General features: G+C 42.2%; 1 protein-coding gene across 2 annotated transcripts in view; it reads right to left on the reverse strand.

Annotated features, from left to right (window-relative positions):
• The window catches only part of AP3S1 (adaptor related protein complex 3 subunit sigma 1), a 1,319,573-nt gene that overhangs the window by 544,810 nt on the left and 750,119 nt on the right, over positions 1 to 24,644 (reverse strand). For both annotated transcript variants that reach the window (XM_044059065.1, XM_044059066.1), the window contains exon 4: positions 21,592 to 21,663. In XM_044059065.1, the coding sequence (XP_043915000.1) occupies positions 21,592 to 21,663 (72 nt within the window). The remainder of the gene's footprint in view (positions 1 to 21,591; positions 21,664 to 24,644) is intronic.

The following is a 24,644-nucleotide window of genomic DNA, read 5'->3' on the forward strand; positions in this document are numbered from 1 at the left end:
TCTCACATAGGGTATTTGTTTGTTTTAGGATTAAGTGGTTATACGTATACAGAAGGCAATTACTACATTGCCTCAGGATGCCCATGTCAATCAAACTGGGAGGTGAAATGATGGAAAACTGTCCATCCATTATAGCAGGTTCTTACCGTATGTAATTTTAGGGAAAGGAGTGGGCTAGTTTGAACAGTTTTTGTGACTAACAAAGGTGCTGGTTCTGTTGAAGGCTATGGATAAGTGTGGCAACGCTGCTCAGTACGCCTGCAGTGCAGTAGAGAAGCTTGGGGGGGGGGGGGGGCTTCCATTGACAGATGTCTCAGGAAAAATTGAGTTTGAAGGCATTTGTATCTATACAGGGTACTGCTAACCCCTGTTGCAAAGTGTGCTGCAATGCACAAACGTGAGATTTAAATACAGATGAAATTAAAACACTTTTAAGCCAATTTACCAATAGGAAAGCACACAATGAACCTTCCTCCAGCAATCCCCAGCTCAGACAAGGCTGGATGCACAGTCTTCTACCACAAGGGTACAGGGGAGCCCTTTTTAATGTAAGATGGCTGGTTTAGTGCTCAAGTGTATCAATAACATGCTAAATTCAGCAGGTCTGAATCTAGTCTATGCTATCTAGGTATCAGAACAGTGCAAATCAAGTGCAGAGAAGTGGAAAAAAAATACTCGGAGCCCTTTTGTGTTTGCCAACTCAGATAGACCAAGTAAACACCTGCTGCCAACAGATGAATAATAATCCCAGTCCTCCTAATGTAAAAGCACAGTAAAGGAGTATCCAGAGTGAAATGTTACCACAAACTTAAAGATAGAGACACAGCAGTCTACTTTAAACAACATATAAAATGTTATTATTCAATAAAAGTACTTCGCTTTGAATAAATGAGCCAAGAGCCACTCAATTGTACAAAATTTAAAAAGGCACTAAAAAAACTAGATAAACTGATTAATAAGCCCTCTAGCCAATAAGACTACATTCAGAAATCTCACGTTTCCCCATCCTTAACAGACCAGACCATCTCCCAGTGCACTAGATGGAAAATCCACTGACCTCTTTTGATGTAAAAACAATTGTTTGCTAGAGTGTAAAAATACACTACTTTATCCAACAGCTTAATAGATAATGAAGTTAGATCAAGTAGAATAGAGACCGGGAGGCAAAATACAGTTTTTCAAATGTAACCACAAATAAATAAATAATTCAGGATATCAACAGCAGTGAAGAAAGACAGGAGCTTATTAAGTTCAATTTACAGTAAGGGTGGACCGCTTAAAATCACCAGGTTTAAAAAAAAGATCATCGAAGAAGAGGATGGGTGGGAAAAGTACAGTTGTGTACACTTACCATAAATTTAGCCCTCAGTCGGCCAGAATATCAAAGGTAAGTAAAAATGCCATCGGTTGTAAAGGACGTCAAGGCGTCTGATACAAAAGGAGGCAGCCGACATCACTTCCTCAGTCTTTCTTGCCATAACAATCAGGAGCCCCCAGAAAATAAGGCTTAAATCAAAAACAAATTTGACAAATAAATTAAGCCTGTACCTCACGAAAAGAGAATAGGAAAGGACCACAAAAAGGGGGAACGAGGGAGGGAAAACAGGACTGCAACAGTGAATACACTTGAACATCTACATTTATGGTAAGTGTACACAACTGTACTATGTTCATCGTGTTTCACTGCTGCAGTCCTAACAAATGGGTTGATTACCAATGCCCAGAGAAAAAAGGGGGGAGGAACCAACAGCATCAAGGGTTGGAGATAATGCCCTGCAACACCGCAGTGGCAAACCCTGCCTGGCTCTGGAAAACAGAGGCAAATTATAATGCTTTGTGAAAGTGTGAACAGAAGACTATGTGGCAGCCTCCAAAATGTCTTTAGTAGGGACACCACTTAGAAAGGCTGCAGAAGTGGAAGCTGCTCTAATAGAGTGGGTCCTAACCCCTTGAGACAGAGCTTTGCCATGAAAGGAATAACAAAAAGTAATGCAATGTGCAATCCATTTACAAATGGTCTACTTAGAAATAGACTTTCCCTGGGCTCCAGGGGCAAAACTGACCAATAACTGTGCTGATTTCCGAAGGACCTTAGTCCTGTCCAGGTTAAACCTGAGTTGTCTATGCACATCAAGAGAATATAGGATCCTTTCACCTCTATTGCGAGGATTAGGAAAGAAGGTAGGAAGGTATATGGGCTGATTAAGAGCCAGGCTGGAAACCACCTTAGGCATAAAGGAGGCATTAGTCCTGAGAGAGACTCTATCTGCATGGAAAATAAGAAAAGGCTTCACGGCCATCTAAGCTTGCAGCTCCGAAACCCTCCTTGCTGAAGTTATAGCCAAGAGGAAGGCGGTCTTCTAAGAGAGAAACTTTAAATCTGTAGAGACAGCTGGCTCAAAAGGAGGAAGAGTGAGTTTCTCCAGAACAAATTAAGATCCCAGGCTGGAGTAGGTGCTCTTCTGGGAGGTTTTAGATTGCAAGCACCTCTGAGAAACATTTTCATTAGGGGATGAGAGAAAATGGGCTGTTCAAGAGAACAATGAGCAGAGATGGCTGTAGCATGGATCTTGATAGAGGAAAAAGAAAGAACACCCTGAAGCAAAATCAGCCAGGTATTCCAGGATCAGAGGAAAGGTAGGTTGAGAAGCAGATTCCCCTCTATCCTGCATCCATTGAGAGAACCTTTCCCATTTGCCAGCATAGGATTTCCTAGTGCTAAGCCTCCTGGCCTCCCTCAGCACGTCAACCACCTGTTGGGAAAGGGAGGGAAAAAAGGGAAGGAGTCATACAATGAGCCATGCTGCCAAATGTAGAGACTGAAGATGAGGATGTAGAATGTTTCCCCTTTCCTGAACCAAAAGATCTGGCTTTAGAGGAAGATGCCACAGATGAAGATGGGACAGACTGTGAAGCAGCAGATATCAATGCTGTCTGGGCCAGTCCGGAGCTATGAGAATAGTCCTTGGATGTTCGTCCCTGATCTTCACTAATACTCTGGGAAGAAGAGGAAGAGGAGGGAAGGCGTACAATGATAGCACGGTCTAAGGGAAGGACAGAGCATCCACTTTCCAGGCTCTGCTGTGTTGCTGTCTGGAGCAAAAGAGAGGTAGCAGATGGTTGTCTGGGAAGGAGAAAAGATCCACCTGAGGAGTGCCCCAACGTTGAATGATGCTGTAAAAGACTGCTCTATTCAGCTGCCACTCATGAGGATCCAGGGTTTACCTGCTCAACTGGTCTGCCAAAACATTGAGCCTTCCTGGAAGAAACTGAGCTAGAAGATGCATGTCCAGGGATGCTGCCATGGACCAAAGATTCATGCTTTGCCTGCACAGGCGGTAAGAGCGTGTCCCTCCCTGCTTGTTGATGTACCACATGACCGTAGTGTTGTCTGTCCTGGCAAGCAGGGCCACTGGAGAAAGAAGATGCTTGAAAGCTAGCAAGGCCTGCTGAATTGCTATCAACTCTTTTAGATTTATGTGCAGGTGCATCTGCTGGGCGGTCCAAATTCCCTGTATGCATCTGCCTTCCAGGTGTGCTCTTCAGGCATAGTCTGATGCATCTGCAGTCAGAACTTGAGTGGCAAGAGGTGTCTGAAAAGGCATGCCTTTGTTTTGTAGACAGGCTGTTGCCCACCATAGAAACTCAGCCTGCAGAGATGGAAGCAGAGGAATGATCACATCCAGGTCCTGTGTGTTGACACCAAATGTTCTTGAGGTACCATTGCAATTTCGTCATATGCAGTCTTGCATTTTGAATCATGAGAATACAGGATGCCATGAATCCCACAGCTTGCAAGTACTTCCTTGCAGGGAGCTGGGACAGGCTTGCCAGGTCCTTGAAGTAAACTGAAAGAGCTGTCTGCTTCTCCTGGGTGAGATATATCATCTGGGCGGCTGTGTTCAGACTCGCTCCCAGGAATGTTATCTCCTTGGATGGTACCATTTTCAATTTTTCCACATTGAGAGTGCAACCCAGGGAAGAGAGAAGTCTCTTTATGAATTCCCGATCCTTTAATAGCTGTTCCTGAGAGCTTGCTTGACTCAGACAGTCGTCCAAGTAAGGGTTAATCTGAATTTTCTTCTGCCTGCAAAAAGCAATGACTGGGGCCAGGCACTTTGTGAAGACTCTAAGAGCAGTATAAAAGCCAAAGGGCAATGCAGAGAATTGGTAATGCTGCTCGCCCACTCTGAAACGAAGGTACTGCCTGCAACTTTCCCTGATAGGAATGTGCAGATAAGCCTCTCTGAGATCCAAGGTTACCAGCCAGGAATCCTTTTCTAGTAGTAGTAGCAACTGATGTAGAGTGAGCATTTTGAACTTTGGAAGTACAAGAAAAGAGTTCAGAATGGAAAGATCCAGGATAGGACGCCAGGTGTCTTTTTTTTGGAACTAGGAAAAGCCTGAAATAAAAGCCCTGGCCTACCTGCTGAGCAGGGATTGATTCTATTGCTCCCAGATGAGACAGAGACAAAATTTATTTTTCTACTTCTGCCCTTTGGTTTGGAGGAATGCCTGGGAATCCCTTGGGAGCTGGAAAGGTGCAGAAAGAAAACTTGTGCCCTAGGGACACCATTCTGAGCACCCATTTGTCATCTGTGATAGTGGCCCAGACATCTGCAAAAAGGGCCAACCTTCCCCCTAAAGGACTCTCCCAGCAAGCAAGAACAGGCAGAAGTAAAAAGTCATTGAGAGTGTTTAGACTGAGATGCAGGCTTGGAGCTTCCCCCTTTGGTAGTGGAAGCCTGCCAACGCCTAGACCTATGAGAGGTAGCCACCTGCCCCCTAAAAGATTTGTAACCTCTAGTACTGGAACGGTTCTGTCTGCTAGTATCAGGAAAGGACCAACTCTTGGAAGGGTAATTTCTGCTAAAGCGAGGGGGTTGAACATGCAGAAAATCCTTAACAGTTTGCATAGACTTGGCCTTATCCTCCATCTTCTTCAATACCTCCTCTGCTTTGCTGCCAAAAAGACTATCTTTATGCAAAGGTACATCCAAAAGCTTAGCCTTGACAGGTTCTGGAACAGGCTGTTCTCTGAGCCAAGCATGCCTTCTAATAACAGATCCAGTAGCCGTAGACCTGCTGGAGACCTCAAGGATGTCAAAACCACAATGCAAAGAATGTTTATTGACCAGACTGGCTAAATTCAGTAAATCCTGCATGTCTTTACTCTCTGCCAAAAGAGGTACACTTGTTATCCTAGACTTAATAGCCTCCAAGGTGTGCTCCTGGTAGTTCAGCATATGAAAAAGACAATTGATAGCCCTAATAGCTAGGGTGGCAGATGTATAAACCTTTTTGCCACACATATCTAGGTTCCTAGACTCTCTGTCAAAGGGAACAGGATTCCTGGTAACAGTGGCCTTAACTCCTTTGGGGCCCTGAGAAATAACCTCTGGATCAGCCAACGGATTCCTGAAAAGAAACAGATGAGAATCAAGGACTCTGTAGTATCTCTAAGGTTTCCTGAGAGCAGGAGGAACTGAATTTGGAGACAAGGAATTTTCCAGAAAAACATCATCAACAACTTCCAACACAGGGGGAATAGCAAGAGGCCTATGCTGAGGTAAATCCAGAAACTCCCTAATCCTTTTCTTGGATTGAGGATAATCCTGACTTTCCCATTTGAAATGTTCTCTGAGGGTATTTAAAAGCATCACCAAAAGAGAAATCCTCTGGAACAGAGGCCGAAGGGATGGACTTCCTCTGCATCTGAATCCTCAAAAGAAGAAAAAGCCTAAGAGAATTCCTCTTCATCAGCAGAAATGCTGAAAGAATCAGAAACTGAGCAGGACAAAACCTCAGGGGAAACATCCTTATTCCTTTTAGAAGGAGGAGGCTGAGAACCCCTAATAAGAGTCAACAAATCATTAGCCATTTTAACCATTTGGGATTGAGGGGAACGCGAAGAAGCTGGAGCCTGCCTTTTCACAGGCTTACGAATGGAAGATTTATCTGCAAGCCTGAAGGATTTGGGAGGCCTGGCAACCGCCGAAGTTGCAGCAGAGGTTGAAGGAAGAAGTTTGCTGTCAGAACGCAAAACAGAAGCCTCGGACACTGGAGTCAGCTTAGCGGCTCTGGCTCCAGCAGAAGAGGCGACCGGTGACAGGTCGTAAGGCAAAACGAAGGCTGAAGACCTAAGGGACTCAAACTCAATCAAGGCCTGCGATTGTACATCAGCGGACTGCAAAGGCGTCTCACTGACTACCGCCTGACTGATGACCGACTTAACCTCATCCGAGGACTTAGCTTTCTGAGGCCTGTCGCGGTCCTTAGCCTTACGTTTCTTCTGACATCTGAAGCCTGAAGACCGGCAGACGCCATACCAATGAACTCAGGCCAAACTCCAAAATGCCTAGCCAGAATCTTAGCCCGACGACGGACAGTACACGGATTAAAGGAGGCATAGAGATCACACTTGGGAACATCGTGGTCAAGGCCTAAACAAATGATACAATAGGAATGAAAATCTCTATGAGGAATCTGCTTTCCGCACGTAAGGCAATTATTAACTTTTTCTGACATTCGTTAAGGCAAGAAAAGAGGATCCCCAACAGGGTACTTAGCTGTAGTACACTTCAACTCTTGTAGTCGGAAACCAACAAAGGTAAGCTGCCGATCGGCACTTGTGCATGAAAAGCTTCTGCTTCAGGCTCTACGGCAAGGAAGACGGAGGAAGTGACGTCTGCTGCCTCCTTTTGTATTGGGCGCCCTGATGTCCTTTACAACAGACAGCAACCAATGCCATTTTTACTTACCTTTGGTATTCTGGCCGACTGAGGGCTACCGGGAGCTAGATAACTCATTTGTTAGGACTGCAACAGTGAAACACGATGAACATCACAGCATGGAATAATCAGCAGTGCGATACTTTCAGACAAAGACAAAGGCCCAGAATTTCACTCAGTATTTAAATGTAATTTAACCAATGTGAAATGTGCAGCCTAGATAATCTGTCTACCTCTCACACAACAAAAACACAAGGCCAAGCAGATTCCTTAAAACAGAAAACAAAATGGAGCAGGTATCATAAAGCAGCTCTATCAGTCACAGACAACAAATTATATGTTTCCTCACAAAGCAGGGAATCACCAGCCGTGCTTTAGTTTATGTAGGCATCAAATCTTTTCAGACCACCAGAACAGTACAACAAAAAGTCAACCTGTAAGTTAAACTGTAGCATAACATCAATAACAACTGCTACACAGAAACATAAATATAAGCACGATCTGTTTTTTTGGTTCAGACATCAGGCAGCTGCCTGAGTATAGAGGAGTAAAATAAGAAAAACAGGAAACACTAACCATCTTGCACAAAAAATAAATAATTAATGAAGAAAACTGCAGTAAGAGAAAATAATCACTTAGCTGCTGGCTAGGAGACTATGATCCATTTGCCATGGCTGTAAACTACATCTGAAGGGAAGGCTCATGGGAATGTTTTTGTAGACAATAGATCACTAGCTAATGACTGGATGGGATCCAAGAAACTGTCAGTTTGGATGGACTGATGAAATAGAATCTCATTAAGATAGACATCGACAATTTACAATCCCTTGACCCAAACCAGTTTGGCTTTACTAAATATGATTTCTTTGACCAAGCCACTGATGCAATGGATACAGGCAAATCAGTACACACTGTTTACTTCAACTTGGCCAAGGCCTCTGACCCTGTCCCACATTCTGGCATTACTGACAAGCTATTCAGAGTAAAATGTAAAGCCCTGTACTATCCACTGGATAGCAAATTGACTTAATGATAGAATCCAATATATTACTCTAGAAACACATGCCCATGGAAAAGGGATCATTACTAGTGATGCCCCTCAAGGATCGATCCTTGGGTCACTTACCTTTTGCATATATACTCTGATGTCAAGGCTGATATCAATGATCTGTGACTAATCAGGTATGTGGATGACTGCAAACTTGAAACTGACATTCATTCTTCACAAGAGAATAACATGTACAAATCAGTGTTTCCTGGGCCATGGACATAAGCTAAATGCCAAGAAATGTAGTACTGTGTCCTTTGGCAAAAATAGTCATGCATGCATCTATCACGAAGATGACATGCATATCTCTGAAAACAGAAACAGTTAACAGGCACTTGGGTACTTCAATTGACAATGAACAATCTTTTGATCACCATGTGTCTACTACCATTATGAAATCTTTTTATCTGGCCAGACTGATTACCAGGGTTTTATCTTCTGGGTCAAGAGAAGTTATTATCCCTCTCTACTTCTCCCTTATGAGTCTCATACTTGAATATAATCTCCCTTTCAGTATTGTACATGTCTAAACATACGACTCAACTTGAAAGACTGCAGTGTTTCCTCACTAAAAGAATAAAGGTCATGCCTTCCTTCTGATACCCAAACAAGCTTAAAGTACTTTCACTCTGCTCTGTTTCCAACAGGGACTTGAGGAGGACCTCTGCCTAACCTATAAAGCCTAGAAGGATCCAGTCTTATGCAATGTCCCGCACTTCAGCAAAATAAACAACACCCTAACACACACTCAAATTAACTAAACTTTCACAGCAGTAAAACAGAATCTGACGGCAAGATAAACATCTCTCTCAAATAATCTCTCTTTTATGGAACAGACTAAATGTACAGGAAAGTAGCATGCTGACTCTCTTTAAGCACAACATGGACATATGGATAGGAAACCATAAATGAACCCTTGGTCTGATCACGCAAGCCCTTAGTGAAACAGGATGAAATTATCTAGCAGTTATTCAAATCTTAGGGCTCTGTCAAATTCAGATCTTGATGCATGATCTACCTGATCAACAGTGTAATACTGAACCTATGACTCCTCTAAGAGTTGCTCAAACCACAGGTAACTGCATTACTGCTCATGGTTTAGGTAAGACCTAACAGACCTACACCACTGGCAAAAGACTATACTTTCATAGCCTCTACCACATCAATAACAAGAAAACAATTTATTTATTTATTTGACATTTGTTAACCGGGTTAGCCTGGCTGGGCAAGCTGCCCTTTTTCAGGAGAGACCCGAGGAGAAAAGCTCCAAATACACTGTTTGCAAAAACAACAAATAAAAAGAAGTATTTTTGCAGTACAGTGAAATATTCAACAAACAAATGGAGGAATGTATATAATACTGTGAAAAATTCCACAAAATACAGGAAGGAAGTGTTTAACTATGACTCTTAGTCAATATACATAGATATAACTAAAATAACTCAGAAGAAGTACAAGATATGCAAGTAAATTCAATAGGGATAGAAATGAAAATAGTAAGCAAACAAGGGACCAAGATAAAGTAATGGATAGATAAGTCAGTCATAGAAATATAAAGTAATTATGGGACTTGGATATTCTAAAGGAGTGGCTGAGATAGGAGACAAGAAAGGAGTGCAGTTAGTGGGAGAAGAAGTGTGGTCTATATGGTCAGGTGGGGTCATTCCAGGAGCAGATCCAGGAGGACTGCAAGAATTCCTTTAGTGCTGTTTTAAAGCTGTGGATATTGTCTATTTTGGGTAGTTGGAGAGGAAGGTTGTTCCAGGCAGAGGTGACAGAATGGCTGTAAAGTGTCTTACTGATGGATTTGTTGGGTCTTGTGATATGCAGCAAGAGTTGGTCAGAGCTTCGTAGGTCACGCTTAGGGATATAAAGAGAGATACGATTTGTCAGCGATGGACATGCTAGGGGTTGGTGAAGGATGGGAGTGGATCAGGTGGAGCTGTGGCAAGAGGAGTTGGTGTTGAAGTTCAAGACAATGAAGTTTTTTTAAGGCAAGGCAGTGGTGTGTTCGGTATGGGAGGTCACTGGCGAATCAAGCTATTTTATTGTAGGTGAGTGCCAGTTTGGAAATCAGGTACTTTTGCAGGTGGGTAAACACTGGGGCAGCAAAAAGTAGGGTGGGAAGTATGTAGACTTGAGCTAGGGACTGGTTAGCTTCAAGAGTTAGGAATTCTTTGTTTCTGTACAGCAGTCTAAGTTTTGGTGTGTCTTTTTTATAAAGTTATTGATATGGATGTCAAATTTAAGTTAATCATCTATGTAAACCCAAGGGGTTTAGTTTGTGATTCCACTTTGAAGTGTTGTTTAGAGAGGAGATGGAGAAGGTACATTTTAGATGTTGGAGAGCTTTGGGCAAGAAGAGTAGGAGTTTAGTTTTGTTAGGGTTAAGTAGGAGTTGGTTAGCAGTGGCCCATTTTTCGAAAGAGTGCAGAGATTCTTGAGTGAGGGTGAATAGGTGAGGAAGAGTGTCAGAAGTGAAGATACTTGTAGAGTCATCAGCATACTGAATCAGGGTGGAGTGAGGGCAAGAGTGGTACAGATTGTTAGTAAAGATATTGAATAAGAGGGGCCCCAGGATGGAGCCTTGGGGAACCCCAGTTTGAATAGGGAGAAAAGGAGAGGAGGCAGAGAGCCATTTAACAGATTGAAGTCAGTCAGATAGGCAACTAGAGAACCAGCCTAGTGTGGAGTTAGAGAGGTTAAGGGAAGCTATTTTGGAGAGAAGGAGTTTATCAGATACAGTACCAAAGGCTTTAGAGAGGTTGAGGAACAGGCAGGAGACTAATTTGTTATTATCGACAGATAAAGCAACAGAATGAGTAAAAGATAATAGAGTTGTAGAGATGCTATGCTTGGGTGAGAAACCATGTTGTGTGGGGGTGAGGAGGTTCTCTTGGATGAGATAAGACATGAGCTGTTTGTATATGCACATTTCAAGAATTTTAGATGGGGGGGTACAATTGCAATTGGCCTGAAATTTGATGGGTCAGTTGAGTTACCACCTTTGTGGAGGGGTAGAACATAGAAGTTTTTTTTCCAGAGACCAGGGATGATGCTTTCTTTAATAGAGTGATTGATGAGGATGGAGACAGGATAGGCAATAGAGGAGGCTGCTAACTTCAGAAAGGCAGGTAGTAGGTTATCAGGGGAGGGAGAGCAGGGTTTGAGTTTATTAAGAAACAGGCGAATAGTAGCAGTGGGGATGGGTTTAATGGGGAAGAGGAGGTGGGGTGTCAGGAACAGAGTTAGAATTAGGTTTAAGTATGTTCTGTATAGAGTCAATAAAGAAGGAGTTCAGTGAAGTGGCAGTTTCGGTAGAGGATGAGTTAGGGAAGGGACTGGTGGGATGGGTTACCGGAGTGTAGTATCTTACTGATAGAGGACCAGAAAATTTTGGGGGTGATATGGGAGTTTTTTTGATGGTTGAGGTAAAAAGCTTTTTTGTCAAGATAGATTTGTTTTTTAGTTAAATTTCAAAGTTCTCTTTAGAGATGGAGATTTGCAGAAATTGTATGCTTGCACCAGGCTTTCCAAGCTCTGTCCCTTTTCTGCATGAGGGATCCATGGGGCATATTTAGTTTTGACTCTAGTTTTCCTGATGGGTCTAAGGAGTTGAGAATGTTAAGCATATACTGTTAAATTTTAAGACAGCTTTGTCAAGGTGGAGATAATAGAGGAAATACCAATCTATAGAACAGAGTGTTTGGTTACATAGATTTAGGTCAAAGTTAGCTAGGCTACAGCAGTCTCTATATTTGTGGGATTTAGAAGCATGGGAGAAGTGGCACTGAATTGAAGTTGAGAGGTGATCACTAAGGGAGTCAGACAGAGTAGTGGGGTTATGACAGTGATTAGGGTGGGAGGTGAGGATCCAGTCCAGGGTTGAGCTGGAGTTAGACAGTTGGTTTATGCGAGTAGGAGAGGTTACAAGTTGTGAAAATGTGTATAGATTGATACTAGTGGAGGGAGAGTCAGACGTCAGTGTATTCCAGTCAATGTTAACATCGCTTAGAATAATAGTTTCATAGGAGATAGTTTGAGACATCCAGGCAAGGAATAGTTCAAGGGTAGGGATATTGTATATGGAGTCAATAACTATTTTCTTTTGTTTGTTTAAGTTGCAGTTGACAATGAGTATTTCAGCTGGGAGAAAGCTAGGGGGGGTGAAAGGAAGTGGGTGGAGGGAGAGCTGTTCAGAGTATAAAAGAGCCACATCTCCACCTTTCTTTGTGGCTCTATCTTGATGGAAAATATTGCAACTAGGGGGTAAGATTTCTCTATTTGATATGTGAGGTTTTAGCCAGGTTTCAGAGATAGAGAGAATATCCGGGATGTGGTGTGATATCCAGGAATGGAGTTCAGTGTCTTTGTTGTGGATACTATGAATATTGAGAGCAATCACATTTAAGATTTTTAATAGATGGGGTAGTAAGTAGATGGGGGATAGGTAGGAGGGAGAACAAAGTTGAAGGAGAGATGCTTTGGGTAAGTGTGTGGGCCTGGGTTGGGATGAACATCACCTGAACAGAGTAGATTACGTAAAAAGATTGAAGGTTTGTGGAGAAATGAGTAGAGATAGTCATATTTGAGTTTAGATTTTGTGGGTAGAAAAAGAGAGATAGGGTATTTAATTTTATAGAGATACACTGTGTCACGAGAGGAGAGAGGGTGATAAGTGAAAAGAGTAGGAACCTGGTGGAAGGCAGTGTTGGTGTGGGAGAGTAGGGCTATGGTATGGGTCAGGGGGTGTAAGATAGAGGAATGTAGAGATTGAACGACTAGGACAGTAGTAATAAGAATTAAGTGTAACATTGTGACTAGAGATGGGATGGGAGAAAAACAGGAGGTTGGTAGGAGGGTAATGTTCAAAAGGATGAAAACTAAAGTAGAGAGTTTAGGGTAGTGTAGTAGTGTAGAGGAGGGGTAATATGGAAAGGAAATTAGGATGAGAAGAAAGAGTGGTATGTTTTAAGAAAGGAAGACTGATAGGGAAAGGTGGTAGGCAATGTGGGTGGGGAAAGGAGGTAATTGAGAGGGAGAAGGTGATTGGAGGAGGTTGCTAGGGGGTGGGGCAACTAGGTAAGAGATTGAAAAGGTGATCAGAGGAATCTACTAGGGGAGGGGGTTTGGGGGAGTTACCAAATGGTGGAGTATAAATGTAATTGATTAAGGGGTGGGAGGGAATGGGGGTAGGGTAGGTGAGAAGAGTGTGCCAGAGCGTAGCGAGGGCGAAAAGAGCGGGGCTACACTGGCCTGGGAGATTCGAGAAGGAGAAGAAAGCAAAAGAAACAATCAGTGGAAGGGTGTTGTGCAGAAAAGTAGTGGAGAGAAAAGGGAGGGGAAAAGCAGGTTATCCTGGTGGAAGCGAACAACCAAGGACAGGGAGCAGGAGGGAATAGTTTAAAAACAAAACTACAGGAAAGAGAGAGTGGTAAGCTTAGCGATAAGCAGATAGGGAAAAAAAGAGTAGAACAAAGCAAGTGGAGAAAAATAGTTAACAGAGGAATGGTAAGAGCGGGAAGGAAAAAATTGTTGAGCAGTTCTGAGTAGGATGTAGCACCATGATCTCTACGATGGGGCAGAGTACTAGCAAATATGCTAACAATACTTTCAACTATAAAGATCAGGAATAAATTAAAAATGAAGGGAAGAAAACAAGATTATTTTTCACACATTCATTGCAGGGTTTGAGTAGTGTGGGATCATATCATCACTGCTCTTGGATCATAATATGGTGCAACTGGCATGCCTAACAGAGGGATAAGCCCCCCCCCCCAAAATTGGAGATCTGACCTCTTAGTCTTGAAGGATAACAATGTAGTACAAAAGCTTGAGCAGTGAATCACAAAATTTTAGGAGGCTTAGGACTTTCAAGGGACATCTTTTCCATGCTACTGTGAGTTTAATGTAGACTTAAAATAGTTTTTCAGTAAGTTATAAATGAAGAAATAGGTTGCTAGCATAACCAGAGTAGTATGTTAGGATGCTGAAGCTGAATTTGTGGAAAACAAACAAGGTGGGTTACTGTAAGGACTAGATGCTACTATGCACAGACAAGGACCTTATACATCAACATAAACAATTAGTTTGATAAAATGCATAAACAATGGGAGAGGCTATATATTTTCCTCTGTGATAAATATTGGCCTATAAACTGAAAAAAAAACAGAAAAGGGACGTCACTATCATTTCCTTCAGGGATACAAAGGAATATACATCACAAAACAGAAATACAAACACCATCATAAAGGACATCCAACAAAATCTGTTATCAGTTCCCACCTCACACCCTAATGACAGGGTTGATGGCTCCATCCACTTTTTTGAGCCTTGCACAAGTATAATCTGTTGCACTAGTGGAACTTAATAACCCTATACAAATTGCTAAGGCTATGGCTGCCATCAATCTGTTGGCTTTGGGTCAAGGCTCCAGGTCTCAACAGGATTACATTACATGTCTACAAAACAATTCAAACATGTTCTCAAACCATGTCTCCTACAATTATATGAAACTGCAAAAGCCTGTGTAGCTTTATGTTCCTGTCTAGAACAACATATAATTTATAAGAGTGGTAAAGATCCATTATGTCGCTTGGGTTATAAACCAATAAACATAGGATGAGGGGGCATGTGCAGATTATACTGCCTTTGCTAGGTGCCCTCCCAGACCTATCTGTCTGCTGTCTGGGATAAAAATGATGTGGCATGAAACACAAAGGGTGAATGTACAGAATGATTGCAGGGTGTGGGATTCTAGGGGCCATGAGAAATGGTATAAGCAATACAGGATATGGACAATATCATTCTGCAGGACTTGACCTATTAGCTAGAATTTAGACTCTCAATCAAGCTGAGTAAACACTGAGGATAATATTTTTTATGGACAGTGAAATGAGTTCTCTTCTGGATGCATCTGTATGACAATTAAAATGAACAGTCCAAAGATTTCTTAGACTTTGCACAAGTTCTTTCTTCTCAAAAACTCAAATGTAGTCAGCCAACAGTGATGTTTCAAAAGAATATTTTCCCTTTCAGAAAGTTTCAGGGTATCAAAACAGTGGAAAAGAGTCAAATGGGATTAAATGACTTGCGACACATCAAGCTTTACAACAAAATCAGACAATAAACTTCAGGGATATCCCAAGTTTCATGGGAGCACCTCTTGGGGTACATTCTGACACAGGGGGATGGCAGCAGGCCCTGTGTACTGGACTGCAAACAGGACATGTGAAACTGCAGAAGCCCTGGGATCTTTTAGGTTCCTGTTTTATGTATATCAGAGTGTGTGTGTGTGTGTGTGTGTGTGTAAATGTGTTATTTATTTATTTATTTATTTATTTCAGTTTGTTAACCGGGAAAGTCCATTGGGCCAAGGTAGCCCATTTTCAATGGAGGCCCGAGGAGAAAAGCTCCAGACAGAAAGACAATATACAATGTATTAGTACAGCATATGTGAGCAACAGTTTAACATTCAATATACAGCAAGGCTAGATTTTACATATCTTGAAATATATGAGCTGAGTCAATCACTTATAAGATATTAGCAAAAACAAGTGTTAATTTGTGGGAGAGTGAATAATTAACACGATACATTAGCACAGCCAGTGGTGAGTGCCACAGGAAAGTGATAATCAGCACTTGAGATTGATTCAGAGACATGTAAATTAACTAATAAGGCATTTCCTCATTGTGGCCAACATGACTCGGAATCACATTTTCTCACATCTTAGAAAAAGTCAGTTTTGACTTCAGCTCTTACCGCTGAAGGTGGGGCTCTTTCTGAATCCCCAAGACAATCTCTGTACTATTTGTCATTCAACATGTAGTTGTTCTTGTTTGAAAACTTTTATGTGCTATTATTTATTTTTTTTACTCTGCTGGCAAAATAAAGATTCACTTATAAGCAGTCTATTGTCTTTAATCTGCTTACATGTGAATAGCAAAAACCCACTGCTTTGGCCTTTCCTTGTGGATAACTCTTTCCCAGCATGACAGCACTTCCAGAAACAAACAGATATTAAACTGCCAAAATACGGATACAAGCAAGCATTCATTTTTATACAGTTACATAAATGACTCAAGGGTCAAAGTTTCAGCTCATGTTTGTTTGATAAAACTGTTCCATCCACCAGATCCACAGCAAGGATTACTGTCATCCCTCCTCTCCATATCTTCACGCATTCAATACGCTCCTGTTTTCATAAACTTTTGCAGTCACCCCACCCTCATGTTGTATAACTGACTCTCTCACATTCTGTTAACAAAAAGTGAATAGCTTACTTACCTGCTAAGTAAAGTTCCTAAGTAAAGTTCACTTACATGTAACACTCATCAAAAGAGTTCTTACAGCCTTCTCTGTTAGTAAATGTAGCTTATCAGTGGGAGTGGTAAGCACCAGGTAGCCTACCTACCACAAGAGGAGTGGTTTCTGGCCCAGAATTTGCAGTTTATTGATCGCTTTTCCATCTCTTTCAAATTTCAGGTTTAAAAGCCAGTGTTTATTTGGGTTTGCACTTGTTTAACCTCCTCTGATCCAGTTTTGGCATCCTGCAGACTACAAGAGCAACAGGAAGGATTAAGAGATACTCTAAGTGCCTCCATTTTGATGTTTTCATAATTTACTGCACTCTGCACTCGTTTTTTTGTTGTCTTTAATTTATCTGCATTTATTTAAACTGTACTTGTCTTAATATTGCTACACACTCGTGTGCCATCTTGTACTGCATTTAAAGTGTTTTTGCTACTGTTCTAACTGCTTTTCTGCAAAAAAGTTCTAAGGTTATTTCCCGCCTTTCCTATAACTAGGCTAGTCTAGATACACATTTCCTGGACTGTTTTGAAAGTTTCTGAGCCCCACAGACCTTTCTGTATTGGAAGGAATCCTTCTAGCTCATCAGTGGAGTGGTAAGCACTAGGCAGCCTGTCCATCACAAGAGGAGTGGTTTCTGATGCAGAAATTGTAGTTTATTGGCCATTTAGCATTTTTCCCATTACTTTCAACTTTCTGGTTTAAAAGCCCATGTTTGCGCACCATGCAGCGGCACTCAGCTGAGGTAAACTATTACCGGTGCCAGAAAGTCTGCTCTTCAATTTTCCCCTTAGAACGTGCTTGTTCTTTTACTTCTTGCACTTCAATTAGCTTAATCGGCTAGGACTTTAACAGGCTTTTATAGCATTTACTGTAGCATATTTAGGTGCTATCAGCACTAGCTGTTCCTACACAGTAACAGCACCAGTACTTATTAGTTATGACAACCCCTTCTGGTATGACTACAGGGCAGTTTCCTATGCTTTCTCCTGCTAACCTGGTGCACTTGGGCATTCTGAGACAGTGTGGCAACTGTCTAATATACACAGACAACCCTCTCTTCTTACCTCCAAACACTCATACCCGTGAAAGATGCAGTTATATCACCAAACTGGAAGCACTGCACGCTCCAACCAAGACTGGACTAGCTGGTCAAGAGGAGAAGGTCAACACCTGCAACTCACTACATTGAACACACAGCCCTCCAAAACACCAACAATCACAACCCACACATAGAAACACAAACCATACACCCACCTTCATGGAGGCTCTCAATAAAAATTTACCGAAACAGAGACCCCTGAGACAGAAATGCACTCGACTATCACAACACAACACCAACCCCAGAACACATAGCTCACCACCACAGTGTGCTCCTCAACCCAAGCCCTTAAGGCAAAATAAGTTGCCCAATGTACTAATCATAGGAGACTCAATTGTGAGACACACTGATGTCCCACTCACTAGGTTGAACAAAGAGAAGGTGACAGTCAGTTGTCGATCAGGTGCCAGGATCCGCCACATAACACATGCACTCAGGTCACTCCACAACAAGTACAAATATGACTCAGTCATTGTCCATGTGGGTGTGAATGACCCAAGATGTACCTCCCTGGACTACATGAAAAGAGATAATGATGGAACTCTCGGATGATGTGGCTCAGGCAGGTATGACCCTAGCCCTGAACAGTATTCTACCGTCACCCAGAATGACACCACAGTATGAGTAGAAAATGACTAACTTCCAACAATTGGCTAAGTTTCTGGTGTCATTCTAAGGGTATCCAGTACCGGTCTGCCTGGAACGACATGATCGACAGACCTCGATGCTTTGCCAGAGATGGCCTGCATCTGTTATCCCTGGGATTCTGGGTGCTGGCTAAGGCTCTTGCCACCCCTATAGTGCCTTTTTTAGGTAGTGTTCCAAAGACCAAAATTCTACTGTAACAGCTACAAACAAATGCAATCTGAGGGTCATGATGCTCAGTGATAGAAGTCTAAATCCAAAGATGCACTCACTCGAAGCTCTCCTCAAAATGGAGAATGTTGACATCTGTGCTGTAACAGAGACCTGGCTTAAAGAGGCAGAAAGCACCCCTGGGCTCCCAGGCTACAACTCATTCCATAACTTTCAGCCCCAGAATACGGTCAGAAGCACCAAAGGTGGTGGTGTTTCCATATTCTTAAAGGACACACACACCTCTAGACTGGTAGCCCAGCATAATGCATCCGAGATACTTCAGGTACAACTAACACTGGGTAAGACAGCGATACAAGTCATAACCTGCTACAGAACCCCAAACATGTCCCTAGACTCTCACTCCAAGTTCCTAAGCACCCTGGAATCTATCAAGGTCCAACCCAATACTCTCATACTGGGTGACTTCAACTACCCTTGCATGAACTGGGAAGACTATTCAATTACCAATGTACAGGCCCAAAGTTTTCTGGAATTTATCAATTCCAATGCCCTGGACCAGCTCATTCTGACCCCCACTACAGGAAGCAACATCCTCGACCTGGTTATCACCAACATGGGAGACCATTGCTCCACACCTATTGTCAATTCCTCCCTGGTTAACTGATCACCATGGAAATCTCCATCTCACCTACACCCCCCGGCTAAGGTGACCACCCTGAAAAACTTCTCTAAAGCCGACTGTGGGCTCCGAAAAACAGAGGTGGCTAACTTCTCGGCACCCATGCCAATGGAAAATAACCGCATGACTGCCAAATCATACACCAGTGCACTGTACGAGCATATACACAAATGCATCGACTTTGCCATACCAAATAGAACTAAGACACTCTCCTCCAAAAAAAGGAAACCAATCTGGTGGTCCTCAGCCATCAATAAACTCTACAACAGAAGGAAGAAACTGTTGCTTTAACAAATGAAGTCACAAGACTGGAAAACCTCCCTAATCAGTCTCAACAAAAAGCTGAGATCCCTTACCAAAGCCTCTAAAGCTATGAAGGCAGAATTGTGGCCGACACCAAAAACAACCACAAAGACTTCTATAACTATATCAAAAACATCAAAGGCAATACCCAGATTTGCTCTGAGTTATTGCATAATGGCACCTCCTATACTGAGCCAACAGATATAGCCAACATACTGGACTACAGATTCAGTGTCAACTTTACCCCCCACCGCAAGGGCCCTATTCACAATACTAGAAGAAAGCCTGGTACTCACCATTTCTGCGGCACAGGTAAAAGCTGCATTGCCCAAAGCCAAGAATACAGCATCCATGGGTCCTGATAATATCCCTGGCTGCATCCTACATGAGCTACAAAATGAACTGGCACCACATCTGTGTACCCTGTTCAATCACAGCCTGACATCAGGCTATGTCCCTAATGAATGGCACACTGCTACAGTCATCCTGCTACATAAAGGGGGAGCAACTACAGACCCTGGGAACTATTGCCCCATTAGCCTGACGAGTCTCGTGTGCAAAGCCATGGAGCGCATTATCATGGACCTGCTTAACAAAGATATAGGCAATATTAAACTCTTGACCCCACACAGTTTGGCTTTGTCAAGGGGAAATCCTGCCTGCTGAACCTGGGTGACTTCTTCGAGGCAGTCACCAAGGCTGTGGATGAGGGGAAAGGCAGTGCATACAGCCTACCTCGACCTAGCCAAGGCCCTTGATACCATTCCCACTCAGGTATTATTGATAAACTCACCAAACTAGACATCAGTCCTGAAGTCACTAGGGTTGCAAATTGGCTCACAGATGGGACCCACAGAGTGAATGTTGTGTATTCCAAGTCAGATTGTCATCCAGTCACGAGTAGAGTCCCACACGGCTCAGTCCTGGGCCCTCTTCTGTTTGGCATCTACTTCTCAGAAGTCCAGGCCAGCACAGAAGGACTTTGGCTAACCAAGTTCATTGATGACTGCAAGCTAGGAGTCATTATCAACTCCCCAAGTGATGCAGACATCCTACAAAAGGGCCTCTCTAAGACCAATGACTGGTGTCGGAACCATGGCCTGAAGCTTAACGCCAAAAAATGCATTATCATCCCCTTTGAAAAAAAACTCAGTTCCCACGAATCTTGATGGCAGCCCACTGAACACTGAAGGGGCGATAAGAGACTTGGGCACCCAGGTCAATATCCACCTCACCTTCGACCACCACATTGCCACTGTGGTCAGAAAGTCCTTCTACATGGCACATCTTACAACCAAAGGTTTCGCATCCAGGAAGAAAGAGGTCATCCCCTCTCTACTCATCCCTCATTAGACCAATCATCGAATATAATGCCCCATTTGACATGTTCCTGGCCAGACACCTACAACAGCTGGAGAGGCCACAAAAGTACCTCAACAAAAAGGATCCCAGGCCTTAAACGCATGTCCCACATGGACAGACTCAAGAAACTTCAGCTGTTTTCAGCCTCTTATCGTCTTAGAGGTGATCTCTGCTTGACTTACAAAAGCCATGTTTGACCCAGCCCTAATTGAAATGCTACACCGAAAGAAATCTCAATCCCTCCGTGCCACATGCTCCAGAGATCACAACCTCATTACCACAATTAACAGAACATGCTGGAGGGACAGGTTCATCTCCCAAAGACTGCCCATACTCTGGAATAAGCTTCCCATTCATGTCAAGCAGAGCACCTCGTTGGCCCTCTTCAAGAGAAATCTTGACGAGTGGCTGGGTAACAGAAAGTTCACTCCAGGGATCATTCCAGTTGCCCTACTGGATAGGGGCACTGTGAACTAACATCGGGTGGCATGGTGCCTGGGCAATTTTTTTGGGGCTAGGCTTGTAAAGACTCCAGGGCAATTAGCCTAGTACACGCCTATGAACCTGTCCACCATCGGAAGAAGGCATCAGGTGCATAAACTTTTTAAACAATATGCTCTACAAGGCAGTTTGGCTTCTAACTGGGCAAAACACAGGGTTTGACTGCCTGTCCACGCATTACCTTCTTTTTCTTTTGGCTGTTCCCATTAGGTGTCGCCACAGCGGATCATCTGTTTCCATTTCTTCCTGTCCTCTGCATCTTGCTCTGTCACACCAAACACATGCATGTCCTCTCACCACATCCATAAACCTCATCTTAGGCCTGTCTATGCATTATAAACACTGCTATTTCTGTACCAACTGTATGATAGACAGTGAAAAGCTACATTTTGCTTTATTAATTTAAGATTCATGTGAGATAATACAAGCTTTACAACAGCAATGATTAAGATTCTGGCAAAATTATATTTTAGCAAAAAGACCTTGCAAACAGATAAAAAGGTCCATCTCTGAACTAAGAGAAGGCATTCTCTAGAATTTCAAGAAGAATGTATAGTCTTTGCTAACTTTCTGACTACATGTTGGTAATTCATTTGGGGTAATAGGAGTCTTGCAAAACAATCCTGACTTGCCCAAGTAAAAAAAAAAAAATAAAAGTATCATGAGATATTTCTGTTCTCAAATGTTGACAAGCTACACATGAACACAAAATAATATAAAAATAAACCACAGTACCTTGTCTACATGGAAAATTAAGTCCAGTTCACATACATTCTCAAAACATTTGTCTAGCGTTTCCACAAATACCTGTAAGAGGAAAGAAAAAGTCAATGTTTAAAAGCAGTCTAGTTATGTTGAAGAGTCATAGAAAAACAATTAATGTGATTGCAAACATTTAACACTCTTTGCATTGATGATTAAACTGTGGATAACACTGTTTTGAATGATGGTGCTAGACTAGAAAAACACTGGGTAGAAGAGGATATACAAATGAAACCAGATCTATACACAGTCTGAAAACTTAATCATTCAAGGTTTTAATGCCTTTCATGAAGAATTATGCCAAAATGTCATATTATGAAAGGCTTTATAAACACAGCCAAAGCAGCACATAACTGTTAAGATTTTTTAAATCAAGTGCTCAGCAAAACAGGCATTTTTCTAACTGTCATCACAATATTTTGCAAAGGAAAGGGTTGCCATACATACAGCAGTACCAAAATGCATTGGACAATTCTTTAACAAAAAAGAGAGCTCATACTTTCATGCCTATGTTTATAAGTTAATTGGAAAATGTTTACCTTTATGTTCTTGGAAAGAAACCCATGCTAACTATATATATATATATATATATATATATATATATATATATATAAGACGTGGTTGGTATTTGCTCCATGTATGCTCCTTCTACATTTAAGCTTTATTTCTACTCTGACTATAACGTGTAATAAGTGCATATTAGGGCGCTGGGTTTGGCATAATGGTTAAGGACTTCAACTCATACACACAAGGTATAGGGTTTAATTCTGACCTTGAGATACTGGCTAAGTTTAATGAATCAATCGGGAAAAAGCAAAAAAGTAAGCCAAATGATCTCTATGTGATGTAATGTGTTCTTTAATGTATGGAATATTGCTTTAAAAAGATCCTTTTAGAACTTTTAATTGATAAATTAATTGTTAGTGCTTGATAGGTTAGGGCTGTGTCATGTGATTTGAATCTTTTAGTACAAAGGGTGCTAGTTTTTACTATGAATTTTATTAACACTGAAGAAGGACCTATTGTCTGAAAGCTTTGTTATTTTATTAACAAGGTTTGTACAATGCTGTGGAGTTTGCTTTTTCTTCTAAGCTTAAAATGACCCTTCAGGGAAGTTAGTCTAGTATTCCTCTATGAACCTTAAAAATGTATGAACATAAAGTTCTAAAGGATATGTTGTTCCATCTATGCTCCCTACACAATCTCATTTCCTTTCCAATTGAAATAGGACAAAGTGACAGTGATTTCAGACAATCCACATAGGACAGATGCTGAAGACCTCGAAATTTCTGTGGTTTCTCCAAATGCTGCAGGTGCTTGGAAAGATGCACATCAAAAGAGGCATTGTACTCCATTATTGGCCAAAGGGAAGAGGACAGGGAGGTTATAACTTCTTTTTTTCTGGAGGCAATGCCCTTACTTATGAGATGAGCAACACAGAATGCCCTTCTTACCACTATGGAGACATGGTGATCAAAGGTAAAGTTGCTGTCAAGCTGTGTGCCCAGGTCTCTCACCACTAAGTGCATATGTGTTGCTATTGATGTGGTAGCTAGTAGGAACATCGCTCTTACCGAAAGGGATGATAATACATTTTTTGCACTGAGTTTAAGGGCATGACTTTGGTACCAATCATTTGTTTAAGACCCTCTTGTAGGATGTTGACATCATTTGGAGATTCTATGACCATTCCCGGTTTGCAGTCATCAGCATACTTTGTCAGCCACAGATGTTTAGTTTTTGCTTGTAGATCGAAACAGTAGCTGTTCCAGGACTGATCCCTGTGGAACACCACTGGTTACAGGTCTGATGCTGGAGGTGGATTCCCCTATTTTGACTATATGTGTTCCATCAGTGAGCCAGTTAGCGACCCATCTAACGATACATGGGTTGATACCTAGCTGGGCGAGCTTGTCAATGATGCCAGAGTGGGGGACAGTGTCAAAAGCCTTGGCTAAGTCTAGGGAGGCTGTATGCACAGATTTCCCCTCATCCAGGGCCTTGGTGACTGTCTGAAAGAAGTCCACCAGGTTTGAAATGAAAACCGGCACAGAGAGAAACAAACTGACACTAAGAATATTCTCTGTATGCTGGAAAAACAAGGAATTCACTCGAGTGATGAAAATACAATTTATTCCACGATGTGATAAAAACTCCACAGCATTAGCAGCATATACAAAATAAAATGTATACTCCACAGTAACACAATATCCACAGTCAAGTGCTTTCATCCATCTGGACTTCTTCAGAACTTAGGGAAAATGTGTTTACTAGACTGGTTCCCCGCTGCTATCTTCCAACCTCATTAGTATCTCATCTACTTCTGTTTGCAATTTGCATGCAATGTACTCTGGGAAATGTATTCCACCAGTCCACCAGTTTAACAGGCATGATCTCACTTTGACAAATGCAAACTGAGTAGGGTCAAGTGTTTGGAGATCACCTATACCTTTGCTGACAAGGTTCATGATGATTAGCTCCATGGCCTTGCAGATAAGGCTAGTCAGGCAAATAGATCTATAGTTCCTGGGGTCAGTGGAAAGACCACCTGTGTGCAAAGGAATAATGGTGGTTGTTTTCCATTCAGCTGGGATGAAGCCGGTGCTTAGACTATGACTGAAAAGAGTACCCAATGGTGTTGCTAATTCCTGTTGTAGTCCATGTAGGATGCAGCCTGTGATGTTATCAGGTCCCATAGATGCTGTGTTTTTGGCCTTAGAGAGGGTGTTTACGACGTGTTCTTTAGTGATACAAGGCAAGGAACAGGTGGAGGGGGATGTCATTGGGTACGTGTGGCAGGGAAATAAGACTGAAGTTTTCACAGAACCTGTCAACCAACAGGTTAGCCATGGCCACAGGCTCAGTATATGTGGTATTATTAACTACCAGTTCTGCACAAATCTGGGCCTTTCCTTTTAGGTTACATCTGTAATTAAAGAATGAGCCTTATGGTTGCCCTTAGTTGAGGAAGCTAATTTGGTTTCATGGTTTGCTTTGGAGGACTTCACAAGAAGTCTTATTTGGTT

This window comes from Protopterus annectens, chromosome 17.part0 (genome assembly GCF_019279795.1).
Source record: "Protopterus annectens isolate FY-2018-M chromosome 17.part0, PAN1.0, whole genome shotgun sequence".
Lineage (NCBI taxonomy): Eukaryota > Metazoa > Chordata > Ceratodontiformes > Protopteridae > Protopterus > Protopterus annectens.